The 13,919-nt window shown below is 47.3% G+C and overlaps 1 protein-coding gene across 1 annotated transcript in view; it reads left to right on the forward strand.

Annotated features, from left to right (window-relative positions):
• The window catches only part of LOC119393686 (homeobox protein vab-7), a 47,043-nt gene extending 39,108 nt beyond the window's left edge, over positions 1-7,935 (forward strand). Inside the window, exons 2-3 of the mRNA XM_049415949.1 lie at positions 3,103-3,305; positions 6,838-7,935. Of these exons, the coding sequence (XP_049271906.1) occupies positions 3,103-3,305; positions 6,838-7,419 (785 nt within the window). The 3' untranslated portion in view covers positions 7,420-7,935. The remainder of the gene's footprint in view (positions 1-3,102; positions 3,306-6,837) is intronic.
• Positions 7,936-13,919: the final 5,984 nt, after the last annotated feature.

Raw genomic sequence — 13,919 nt, forward strand, 5'->3', positions numbered from 1 at the left:
AAATAAAGGGCCTATGATTGTTATTATTACTCTCAATACTCCGAAATCTTAGATGAAATGATATCTGAACACAAGGACATGCGAACACACTAATTGTATTTTATATGTCTGGAAGGTTTGAACGAGCGAACACATGTAGATACAAGCACAAATACTTGAATGCAAAACACCTACGTTTGTTCGTATTACAACGTGATAGCTTGTTGTAATATAGATGCAAGCATATTTTACGAGGTTGCTGCCGCTGATGGAGGTGCGCTCCTTTCGATTGATGATTGTCAGCTTTGAAAATGCCCTTTGAACGTTGAAAATGCTCTTTTAATGCGGAAATTTGGGCTAGTTGGTGGGTGTGGAACATGTGCATCTTATCAGCGCAGTGGAACGAACACAATAGAAAGGCACACGTAGACAGGACGGGCGCCCGTCCTGTCTACGTGTGCCTTTCTATTGTGTTCGTTCCACTGCACTGCTAAGATGCACATGCTCTTTTAAATTCGGAGTTTATCGGATAAATACTACTTGTCAAAAATTTTACCCGCGAGATTTATCAGATTTTTTTCGGATTTATCCGAAAACACTGAGCCCTATTTATAACTGAGACTGGCTTTAAAGTTGTTGCCGATTCTCACATGCAATGTATTACGCTACACTTTTACCCCGTGATGTCTTTTGGGCCGATGTCAGGCTGCTACCGCAGCTTGAGCCCAAAGCGACCGTATACAGTTTACTTTATGAAAATATATCGTTCGATTTGATTTGATATATAGCGACGTGGTTCATGACCAACGCAGCTGCCGCGTCGTATGTACGTGACCCATCTGAACGTCTCTCGACAACAATAGTCTAGCTGCATATACTAAAGGCTTTCGCGTTTTGCCAGTGCCCGCGTCAAAAGCTCGTGCCTGGACACTGTCAGGCTGCGACGCGACAACAGCCATTTCGAGTCGCACGACGACAAGCGCAGTGCTACCGCCTTTCTGAGATTATAGAGATGGGGAGTGTGACGGGAGAGGGCACTCGGGCGTGGAGTGCGTTTATGTATGAGTGGTGGCTTCTGTACAACGGGAGCGCACGTCTGTAAGTGCGCGTCGCCGCAAAAACTAGAATGTTAGCTGGTGTGTATGTGTGTGTGTTTGGAAGTAGAGGGAGTAGTGTGTGGGGTCGGCAAGCAAGTCCCGGGCGTCAAAGCCTGATAAATCTTTCGCTCAGGACCACGACATCTCGCGGGCCCTTCGGCGTGCGGCTCCGGTGTCTATAAATAAAGCCGCGCCGCCGTGTCCCAGTGACGCGCGACGCACTTTCGTGCCGACCTTTCAGACCCATGGTGGCATACGACGCTGAGTTCAAGGCGTGCCCCGAAGTGTCTCGGTGGCGTGTTTGTTTGGTTATGTCAGTGCGTCGATTTGGAGCTTTGATGCATGGAGCATCGCACTGCGGCGTGGTGGCGACTTCCACGAGTGAGGGAGTTTATCTCGATGTTTTCGCGCCGTATAATGGACGCGTATATCACGACCCTTTTCGTTCGAGGCCACTTAGGCCTCCGAGATCACGGGTTCCGCACCTAATCTGATATAGGAAATCACTTTTCGTTTGCGTGGTTCTGGAATTGTCGATTATAAGCCGATTGTAAGAGCCTTGATGAAGCTTGAATTAATCACTCAATCAATAGTTAACGATTGATTGAACTGCTTTTTCGATTGATTCTTCAATAGAACGAGAGCTTGAACAAATCTTGGACTAAGCGTTCAAAGGTGATAGACTGACCGATCGGCTGTACCCGAGGAGGTTGTGCCAAGGTGCCCCTTGGCTGTGACATTGATTCATCAATTAAACATCCGCTGTAAGAGTATTGTGTACCGCGCAAATGATGATGATTGTGCTGGTGATGATGGTAGTCCATAGATCTTATTTGCACCAGGACCAGGTATGCCCAAATAGAGCCAATGTTTCATCTTGATTGCAGTCGTTACGGTCACATAGCGGACAGCGAATATCACCGCGTTGTGTACTCGAAAGCCCGCTCATAAGAGTGCACGAGTATTTCTCTGGTATAAGCGCTATGGCGAAGCTAAGGCGAAAAACGTTTTGAGGTAGCGAGTGAAACAAACGTAACACGTCATAATTCAGTATGTTACCGTGACCGCTCTGTGTATACAGCCGTGTAATATGTTACGGCGCCGAGGTCCTTGCATGATATTGAGAAATTGGAGGTTAACTCGACGCATGTCCGGTAGCTACTATGCAATGAGGGAAGGTGCTAAAGGGGCTTAGAGAGCGAAACTTTGCCCAGCGCATATATACTTGAATGTGGCTACCATATATCTACGAGCGGCCACAGAGACATGTTGGATTTTCAGGTGCCCTAGAGACGCCCTGCTGCGCTATCGATGCACACGACCATTCATGGTTTAAAGATATTCGCTTCGGAAAGCGATCTTGAGTACAGGAATGGTTTGTCACTTTCCAGAGGTGGCGCGGCAGAACGCGTTATCGGAAACACGTTCAATAGCAGCTATGAGCTATATGAGAAATTCCTTAATGTAACCATCCGTTTGCGCGACCTAAACTATAGATATCTTTACCTGCGTGCACGCAACCTGTGCAGCAGAGAGCGAGTCACTGGACACCTCCCTTGCAGCAGCACAAGGGACAAAGGGAGGGAGAGAGGGAGAGACGACGAATACATAGTCTTGATGTCCCTTGCGCCGCTCCGAACCATGAATCATATAGCCAACTTTCCCAATTCGCTGCTCTTGTGAAGCGACCTTTGGCTTTCACTAATGTGACTGTTTGATCATGCATTGGTAAGACATAATAGAAACTAAGAGCGCAAGGGACAAGGACAGAGAAGTGGGAGACAGGTGAGTGCCGCCTTCAACAACAGCGCTGTTGTAAGTCAGCGCTCGTGCGTCTCAAGCCTCTTGTCTGTCCTCTTCGTATGCGATTTTATGTTTCTATCTGGGTTTAACAATTTGACAGAGTGTACCATGATGTGTTGTAGGCGCTTGTAACTGACGGAGTCGCTATCTGCTTCTCCTTGCTTGCCGGTGTCCGGCCGTGGCGATGCGTCCCGAACCGTACGTGTGTGCTACCTATGTCCAGGCGGAGGTCCAGAGACCTCGTTGGCAGCGGCTGCCGCTGCCGCCGCAGCGCAGGACGCCAGCGGGATTCGTCGCTACCGGACGGCCTTCACGCGCGAGCAGCTGGCGCGGCTCGAGAGGGAGTTCTCCCGAGAGAACTACGTGTCCAGACCCAGAAGGTGTGAGCTGGCCGCCACGCTCAACCTTCCCGAGAGCACCATCAAGGTTTGTATGCATATAGTGAGCCTTCTATAAACTACCACACGCTAATACAAGCATGCAAATGTAGCCAACGCTGCACATACATACATACATACATACATACATACATACATACATACATACATACATACATACATACATACATACATACATACATACATACATACATACATACATACATACATACATACATACATACATACATGCGCCCTGTAGTTCTCGTCAGTTATACAAGAAGCTCCTTGTGCTGTATTTCCACTTCATCATCAAAAAAGAAGTTGGAACGTTAACATTAGTGCCAGATTGGCTTCTTATGATAAAGTTGAAAACGAGCAAAACCATATTTCAGGCAAGAGTAATGCGTGCGTGCGCGTGATGTAACTTTCATGGCCATTCGTAATAGGGTTTATTTAATTTCCACGTTAACCACCTCTTCTGAAATCTAGATATGAAATATCGTATTTATGAAATATTACGTGCTAGGCACATAGTTTATAAGAGGTTCCGTAAGGGCGCAAGGAATCTTGATAAAACTGTGTTCGTTTTATTTGTTTTGTTATCATTCCCTTTGTTGTATGCCTCTTCGTGTCACTGTGGATGGCCGTGTTATACGTAGTGCCCTTAAATCTGGTATCTGGTTATCACGCTACACAGCCAAGGAAACGTATTAGTGAAGCTAGCTGGTTTACATTAGCTAGGTCAAAATATGGGTGTGAGGAACGTCGTATGGGTGGGGATTCCGGAGTAATTTAGACCACCTGGGGTTCTCTAAGTCTAAGTGCATTAAGTCTAAGTGCACACCGGTGTTCTTGCACCGAACCCGCGTCCTCTAGCTTAGCGGCGTAACACCAGTGATATTATAGCCTTGAATGCCGTTCTCGTGAAGCTATGAGCCCATGGCAGGAAGGGAAGGAATGCTCTGGTGTAATGGGCGCCTTTTTTTTTTCTTTGCTTCTTATTCGAAGGGGTGCGGGACCACAGTCTTAGATGGTCTGGAAAGCTATTTCGGAGTCCAGGCGAAACATCCGAGTCAGCGCACTTAAAACCGTGGGGCTAAAAACGAACGCGCCGAACGATCATGCTTCTCCGCTTTCTGAGAGAGATGATTTAGTGGCGAACGTCAACCGTGGCACGCTGGTGCCCAGCCAAAACAATACGTCATGCACCGTGCATGCTAGTTTGTGTCGCCGTCGTGTTTGCAAGCGACGCGGCTTATACGACGGGGGTGTAAAGGCGCCGGTTATTTCTAGTGCTTATTTTTCCTTCCGGACGTTAGTGGCGGCAAATACGTATAGGAGTTTGTTTAGATAATATCGTAACGAGGAAGATTACTTTTTTACGGACGTTCCGCTTCGGTTCAGGCGACAAAATGTGCTTCTCTACATACCTTCCTTCTGGGTGCGTGACTTTTTAATGCTGAAGGGAGGAGCATATTTTTCCACACCAAGGAGGGTGTACAAGTTAAAACTGCCGCGCTTTCGCATTGTGAAAGAACGCGTCAGCTAAAAATACGTTACACCATCGCATCAGCGTCCGCCTATACAAGTTTTCAAAACCAGTAGGCAGACTCTGTCTTTGGCCTCACTGACCGTCTATAGACTGTTGAAAACCTGAGCTCATTAGTGTCCCTGGGTCGTCGTTGTGAATATGGGCGGCTTGGTTTCTTTCGTATCTATAGACTTAATGCCCAGTTGCGAATTCGGGGTGCGCCTATACATGTATTGTTAGTACTCTTCAGTGTTGTAGGCGTTACTAAAAAAAAGTAACTAAATACGTTACTCGTTACGCTAACAAAAAAGGAACGCGTTACCTCCCTACGTTACCTCTTAAAAAAAGTAATACGTTACCGTTACAGTTACCCTAAAAAAGTAACGGACGTTACTTCTACCGTTACTCTATGGTCAGAAATTTTATTCACCGCATTTCCACTGTAGGAGCCCCAAATAACAGTTTTACAAAGCCGATATTTATAATATACACGAAACTTCTATCACAAACGACAATTTTTGCGCGAAGTACCGATTTAACGAGAATAGGTTGCACAAATGTGTCGTATCGTTGCAACAGTAGCGTAGCCAGAAATTTTTTTCGGGGGTGAGGCGTGGGGCGTTCAGCCATACTTTATGCATGTGTGCCTGTACGTTGTATGTGTGCCTGTACATATACACATGAAAAATTGAGAGATTTCGTGGGGGAGGGGGGAGGAGGGTTGAACCCCCCAACCCCCCCCCCCCCCCCCCCTCCCGGCAACGCCAGTGCTTGGCAACAGTGGAGTGACCTAAAGTCGCCTGTACAGTTAGATGTATGGCTGCTAACTCTATGGCACATGGTAAATCCATTTTCTCGGTGTGACGTTAAACACAAAATTAGATTTTATCATCAACGCTCTCCTTAAAGGAAACACCACAGCTCTCAACAAATTTACAGTAATTCTGACGGTGCGCTGCTACTAATAAAACAGATGATCAAATAGTCACAAAGAAATGCTTAAACGGCTTAGTTTTGAAGAAAAAGGATTTGCACACATATGCATTTTCCCCTTCAAAAAATCTGTATACTTGGCTCAAAAATTGCAGAGTGTTTATGTGAAGGTGTTCAAGGTCTGCATCGTTCGCTGAAGAATTGGGTAACTATAGAAACGTGTACACGCAGTTGCTGATAGAAAGAAGCAAATTTCATTTTGAAAACAAAGTTGATAAGCATCCCTAGATAATTGCAAGGATAATTTTCTAATAACTACAGCTTCTTGTAGAAATAAAGCAACAGCTGCATTTCAAAGCTGCCATCGGACAGATTGCCTCTCTGCTTAATGAATACGTCTGCACCTACACTAAACAGGCACTTCAAGAACGCATTGGATGGTACTCCTAACGCCTGGTGAATGAAAAGAGCGCGAAAAAACGTAGGACGAGACGAAAAAAGCTACAGCACAAGCGCGTGCTGTAGCGCGCGCTGTAGCCTTCTTCGTCTCGTACTACGTTTTTTCGCGCTATTCGAATTTATCACGAATTACCGACTCGCTCAACAGTCCATTCTTAACGCCTGGCCGGCAGGCCTAATGTCGCCTGAAGCCGCTTCGACAATAGAACGTCGGGGCGAGCTCTGCTCTATGAGACGAGGGAATCTTGTGTCAAACTTCCGGGATAATTAAAAATAAAGTAACGAGTAACGTGACACCTCACGTTACCGAAAAATGTTAACGTAAGCACGTTACCCGTTACAGTTTCTAAATAGTAACGAGTACGCTACTAAGTTACCGAAAAAAGTAACGTGTTACCGGTAACGCCGTTACTTGTAACGCGTTGCCGCCAACACTGGTACTCTTTCTGTCTCCCTTCCCCTCTTTCTCTCTCCTACATTCTTTGTCTTTTATCCCTTCGTTTGATTATCATTTGATCGTGTTACTCATGCAACTGTCGCACGTTAAGCCTTCGAACGCCACAGTGCGTGCGCTGTCGGCATAAATTTTAGTCTCCGTCCCTCAGAATGCGTCAGTCGCATGCCCGATGTCTCACCATCGCTTTGCTCCCCGCAGGTGTGGTTCCAGAACAGGCGCATGAAGGACAAACGGCAACGTATGTCCCTAGCCTGGCCGTACGCCGACCCGCAGTTCGCCGCGTACATGCTGAACGCCGCGGCAGCGGTCGCGGCCTCGGGCTCCGCGGGGTACCCGTACGCGCTGCCCTTCCCGTACTACACGGCAGCTGCAGCAGCGCTGTCTCCGCTCAGTCGCTACCACGTGTACAGCACCGGCGCCAGTCCCGTCAGGCCCCCGTCCCCGGGAGGGCTTCAGCTGGCGCCCGGTACATTTCCCCGGGGGCCCACTGACCCGGCTACAGCGGCGTCGCCCACTACGACGACTCCGTACTCGTGCCCCTGCCCCCCCTGCCTACCGTACACCCCGGGCACGACGCTGCCTCCCACGGGGCAGCCATCGCACCAGCAACACGCGACGTCGACGACGCCGACGACCGCGGTGTCCAACCGGTCACCGCCGTCTTCCCGGATCATCGCGGCTCCCGAACCCATCACCCTGAATGCGCACACCACGACAGAGCCTTCAGCGAAAGCGCCTAGCTTTTTTAGACCATTCAAGACTGACTCCGAGAAGGCCTGACTCGTCGCGTCTGTGACCGTAAATGTGCTTACTACAGTGACGGCAGGGACCGTATCCAGGACTTTATTTGTATGTTATGCCATGTATGTCATGAATATTTGTATGTCAGCGCGTGTGTCTGTGTAAGTACGTGTACAAAATATGGTCAGTCGTTGAACAGGTAATACCGCCGGAGCCGGCGTTTCGAGAAGTGGACTTGCCTTCGTCAAGGCCGCAACTGCCTTCCTTAGCAGCGTGTCTTGTACGCTTCGCTGGAGGAGAAGAGAAGCCGCCGTAGCTCAGTGGTAGAGCATCGGACGCGTTATTCGAAGGTCGCAGGTTCGGTCCCTGCCGGCGGCAAGTTATCTTTTCGTCCACTTTACTTTCTTCACATTTATATACTAACTACTACAAATACCATCCCCTATACTTTCCTTGGCATTATTGTCTGTTAGTTCTCATCAATATTGTGCCTAACAAAGAAATTCATTCTCCTTCTTTGGTGCACAGAGTGAGGTTACACGCAAAAGATGTTTTGATCGCACTGACAGTTAAGGAGGTGGCATTGCGCTGAGTCATGATTCCCGCAGGACCTCATTGAAGTTATTTCAATCAATCAATCAATCAATTGTAATCCTCCACAAGTACATCACACGGGGAGCATCAAGTGAACATGTGAATTTTATGGTAAGAATGGTTTTCATTACATTACCTATTCATTACATTACTCATTACAGCAAAAATTAATATAATTACTGTAATTTTATTGCCGCCAAACCTGCTGCTAGTCACTGCGGTGGTACAGCGGTTATGATGCTCGGCTGCTGAAATGAAAGGCGTGGCTCTGAACTATGCAGGCCGTGTCGGTCGCATTTCGATTGAGACGAAATGCTAGGTGCCCGTGTACTTGTATTTAGGTGCACGTTAAAGAACCCCACGTGGTCGGAATTTCCGGTGCCCTCCACTACGACGTAATCGTGGTTTTGGCGCGTAAATCCCCAGAAATTATTAGCGAGTTTTGGTACTGCGTACGTAGCGTCCGTAACGCCGTTGTGTACGTAACAGCGCCACGTTTTGCATAAGGCACGTGCGCAGAACTTCTGATCACGTGCACTACGCGAAACGCAGCGTTGTTACGTACACAGCGCCGTTACGGACGCTACGTTAGCCGCACTAAAACTCGCTATTATTAAGTTTGCTGCTAATGGAGACAGTTGGTGCCTTGACGAAGCAAGTCCGCTTGTAGAAACGTTAATCCCGTGCAGCGAAATTCCCTATTTTCATCGCTTCAAGCTTCCATGGACCTTGCCCTGAAGTTCTCTTGTTTGTACATTATATAGTCATGCATGCGAACATCATATCTGGAGTGTGAACAACTCTGGTATCCCTGTGGCTGCGCTTGTGGGGGAATGAGACGAAATAGCACACGGAAGACAATTATGCAAGTTTGGGGTTAATATATTGTAATATACTGTAATATAACGTAATGTAACGTAATGAAACGTGGAGCGTACGTGCACTGAGCTACTGTTCTGCAGTTGAATTCATGCGCCGAAGTGACTGTGTCGCAATGGCCGATGTAACAGTGCTAACGCCGTTTGGCCTAGAGGATAAGCACGGCTGAGCACAAGCCGTGGCATTTGCCAACGGCCTTCGGGACTTAGAGTCACCCATCTTGGACGAAGAACACTTTCTCACTGTTTCGCACATTAAACGATTATTCCTCCTTCAAGTGACCACAAACACTAAACATCCATAACCCGAGTGCGGCCGTTACTCTAAGTGTATGTGCATTAAGTCACCGGGACGAAATGTGACGATTAGTGACTTATCGAAAGTTACGAGGCACGTTCCACTTTTTTATTTACGGAAGAAACGATCGGGATACGCGTGTAACATGTGCAGTCTTCTCGGTTCTTAGCTGGAGATCTATGCTCGAATAAATACCTGAATAGGCGCGGATAGTGTTTTTTTTTTCTTTCTTGTTTGATATATAATCGTTGGTATGTTGATTGCTGACAATTACACGAGTACTTGCGGTCATTAACGCTATTAAGTATGCCCCTTTGAGTGCTCTAATTGCACAGTAGCAGCTGTGAAGAATCTCGTTAGTTTGTAAAGTGCCGCACAATATCACTACGCACGCAAACTTAAGGTAGGAGGTCTTTATATTCAGACGCGCCTCCAAGATCCGTGAACGGGGCTGAATCATGTCGCCAAGTCTCCGCGTGTGCCTGTGGATAGCGTGCGCACTGCGTTCACTGGGGCTGTAAAAAAATGTAAAGAAAGAGATACCAGAACAGAACCACGTGAGCTATTCGCATATACGGCTCACGTGGTTAGATAGAAATGTATATATGGTGCTGACACTACCTATTAGGCATCTGATTCCGGTGGTCGGGCTTCATGCCGCAGAGAAATCAGTGCATTGTATGCACTTTCGAATGCTATTTGCTCAGAAGTACGGTGCTGCGCACGCGCACCGGCGTATAGTGTTCGCGAGATTCTTCAATCACGTTATCAAAAAGAACCAAAGAGAAAGGAGGAAGTGAGAAAATTGTTTTAACTCATACCTGAAAATGCCTAAGTATGATGTTTATGGCGAAACAGTGCCGGTGTGCGGGACCGGTGACAAACTGTGTCGGTGAAGTCGCTCCACAAGCGAACCATGCATGAGACAAAATTTTCTGTGTACATATGTAAATAGTCCTTCTCTGCCTGTCCTTTACTCCCCTTCTACGTCATCCAGTGCAGGCCACCATTCAGGTGTCAGCAGCTTACGCTAGACATTTACAGCGTGGTCATTTGTAAAATTTTCTGTGCTTTCCCTTCTCTCATGTACATATTTCTCAAAATAAACGATCACTTAATACAATGCGGGTTCGTTGCACTTATTTCAAGCAGGGGTCAATGTTCTCCCTTCCCCTTGACGACTGCTGCTCCACTACTACTGGTACATTGATCGAAGCTTGCTGGTAAGCGCTTCCGCTGTGTAATCTTTCTGTTTTGTACACTTAAGGATTGGGCTGACGCGCATCAAGCATTTAGGTGCGCATGCGCGAGCGTCCATCGCACGCACAGACTAGCGTTTTAGTCACGCTACAGAAGAAAGCATGGGTTTTCTGCTGATGGCGAACAATTGTTGGCAGACAGCTGCGAATATAAAGTGACAGATAAGGAAACGTTTCAAGGAACCGGTTCTGTAGGCATTTGTGTAGGCTGCCTGTGGTCGCAAAGATGATGCCGACAGTGCCCGTAGGTGCGCGACTGTTGGTGATGCACACTCGGATGACGAAATTTTTAGGTTTTGTGCCCACGAAATTGGGGACTAAAACCACCAGGCGTACGAAAGGACGCCAGCCGGAGCGTAGGCTGCAGGTAAGCAACGACGCTTTGATGTGCCGTTTATAAACCTCCCTGATGCAGACATCAGACCCAGATGTGACCCGAGTGTCTATGCTTAAAGGAAACTCCATGCTATATGCGCATTAAAAATTAAAAATTCCTTGGTATTTTAAAGCGAGTTTTGCCGCGACCAATTATGTGATTTTGCACGCCCATCATCTCCTCCGCTCCCCCCCCCCCCTTTCCGCTCTAAGGATAGAAACGAGGGTCACCACTGTCCCTTTTGTGGTCGAGCCGAAAGGCAGTCGATTGCAGCGGCGATGCAGGGTCGTTGTAACGAGTGGAGGACGACGACGAGGCTTCAACTCTTTGGTACAAAACACCACGTGTACGGCCGCTTCACGAAGAAAGTCTTCGGTGCTGAAGACCATCCAAATCTGGGCGCTCGAAGCACCCACACCGATCTCGCCAGGTTTGTTTCCGAAAGAGCGCTGTCGTTTGCAGATAGAAAAGGAATGGACGACACTAGGGACGGAAAGGGGGTGCTTAGCTGTTCTCAAAGCCTACACTCGCCTCGTACCCATACACATTTTACGTTCTTTCTTGAAGCCAGGGTGGCGGAAGCTTTAGCTTCGAAGCGGAAGAGATCAGAGGGCTTGAGGCGCCTCTGTGCCGCGTCGAAGCTACCCTTGTTGCCCCCGGCTGCGAACAACAAAAGGGCAGGGGAAATTAGCGTGACATGCATTCGGGGGTGGTTTGCCTGTACGACGCTCGTTATTCCGTGGCTGCTATCTGGAAAACGCTGAGAGAAAAAAAGAAGCACTAGCTGATTGTAGTGTTGGCGGCGTGGTTGACAAATTTTCCACGCTGGCCTTGCGGTGCCGGCTCTGGGTTACACAGAGATAACAAGGAGATAACGTTGTGGCCGTCCGGTATGTGCGCTTCGTTCCCACCGAATTGCAATTTGTCTTGTTTGCTTGGAAGCGTTCCGCCGCGGTGCGTAGTACAGTGCAACTGCGCAACAGGAACTACACTGTGACCACAACCAAATATGACATCATGATAACGAAGATATCATGACAAAGCACAGCGAAAGACGAGGATTGGAAACGTGTACGCCAATATACACACATAACCAAGCTTTTATTCTATTAACGAAAATGGCTTTGATGGATGAGACTGCGAAAAGAAATGTCTTGGTACGTTGTGTGCAAGGGACCGTAATAACAATTAAAGAAAAAGAAATTATTTACGGAAATAAACAGTCATTTTATCATTGGTAATAACAGCAATGATAAAGATAGGTGAACATTAAAAACTCACAGGGTCCCTTGTGCATTCACCTGAGACGACTCGAAGGCAAAAGCCATCTTCTTTTTTGTCTCAATAGATGTATTGATCGCGTCCCGCCACCCTCCGAAAGCTTAGCACTGCCTCCGTGATCCGTGGTTTTGCACTGCCTCCGTGATCGGCCCACCTTTGACCAAAGTACGATCTCATGTGACGGCGTCATGTGACGTCACGTCGCGTGTCGTCAAGCCAGCATTTGTAACGTCACGACGACGTCACAAAATTTTCGATCTGTAACGTCATGGTGACGTCACCACGTGATGATGATCTTTCGCATCACTCGTGCTGTGCCCGACGTCGCGGGACACCGACGGTCAATTTTCGCGTTTGATGAAGCATCTATAAGGCTTTCGCCTTAATAGGAGTTTCGCTTGAGTGAGTTGGTTCATAAACGGCTAATAGCGCAGTGCGACAGTGACAAAGACAAGAAGAAATAAAGACACAAGCGATGAATCAATCAATCGGTAAATAAATGAATGAACGCTAGTGTATGTTCATTTTGGCCATCAGCACTATAGCGAGCCGAAGGGACAATTGAACTATATCTATTCAGCGTTCGTTAAACATTATACATACCGAGCATTTTGGCCCATGGGCCTCACCCACTGCAGTATGCAAGTCTCTTGGCACATGTACATCTTCCATTAAGGTCTCCTTACCTGGTAAGCCTATTTATTTTACACGCTGTGGTTGAGTTATCCATCCGGCCCACCGTTGTACCTCGGCAGGTAAAGTGTCGCGCTGCTGAGCCTCAGGACGCGGGTTCGATTTCCGGTCACGACGAACGAATTTCGGTATAGGAGAGAAATGCAAGAACACCCGTGCACTTAGATTTAAGCGCGCGTTAAAGGGCCAGTAAACAGGCTCCGACTTTTTTTTTTAAACCCCCCAAACAAGCTCTCCAATCCTTACAGATAGACCGCGGCGAACACAGCTGAAACGGATGTTCCAACCCCTGTAACTTCCTTATTAAAGCACGTATACTCGCAAAATTCTTGCGGCAGCATGTTGACATAGCAAAAGTGCGCATATTTCTCTTCATTACAATTTTTGGACCTCGGGGTTGTTTACTGGACCTTTAAAGAAACCACACAAGGTCAAAGCCACATGCCAGGGTAGGTACATCTCGTGTTAATGAGACTTCAGAATTCTTTAAAAGATATGAGTTTATAAGCTCATATTTCTAGGAAATATGGAGTCGTTGTAGCCTTCCTATAACATGTATATATACACAGAAGCGAGTGCACCGACTACTTTCGAAAAATGCGTTCGTTACGCTTTTGCATACAGTCTATTTGTGGGCGTTGTTCCGTCTATTGTGTTCGGCAGTTCCCTTCTGACTCCTCTTCGGCCTCATGTTAGGGCGGCGGAATTTCTCATTTGCTTCGCGCTCCAAAATTATATCCATTTCTTCTATTCACACACACTTCAGTTTCGGCCAGATTCTTTCAAATTCTGTTAAAAACCTGCTTGTTCTGCATGCCAACGACAAACGTTTGTGAAGTTCGCGGTTTGCGAATAAGCTGAATATTAAAAACAAATATCAGAGCGCGTGTCTGTGAGGTGGATATCCGCTATGTATACGGATGGGAAGCGCAGCCGAATACCGCAGGAAGCTATACGGGATGAAAGTTTTAACAATTTACAGGCATAAAATCGCGTACTGAGACAGAACGAATTTGAAGATCATTGGCAGAGGCGTTCGTTCTGCAGTGGACATAAAAGAAAGATGATGATGATAGTGATAACGTGACATAACGATGACGTCACATATTTTGGCTAGCTGTGGCGTCATGACGACGCCGTATGGCGACGTCATCACGTGA

This window comes from Rhipicephalus sanguineus, chromosome 5 (genome assembly GCF_013339695.2).
Source record: "Rhipicephalus sanguineus isolate Rsan-2018 chromosome 5, BIME_Rsan_1.4, whole genome shotgun sequence".
In the NCBI taxonomy this organism is placed as follows: Eukaryota; Metazoa; Arthropoda; class Arachnida; order Ixodida; family Ixodidae; genus Rhipicephalus; species Rhipicephalus sanguineus.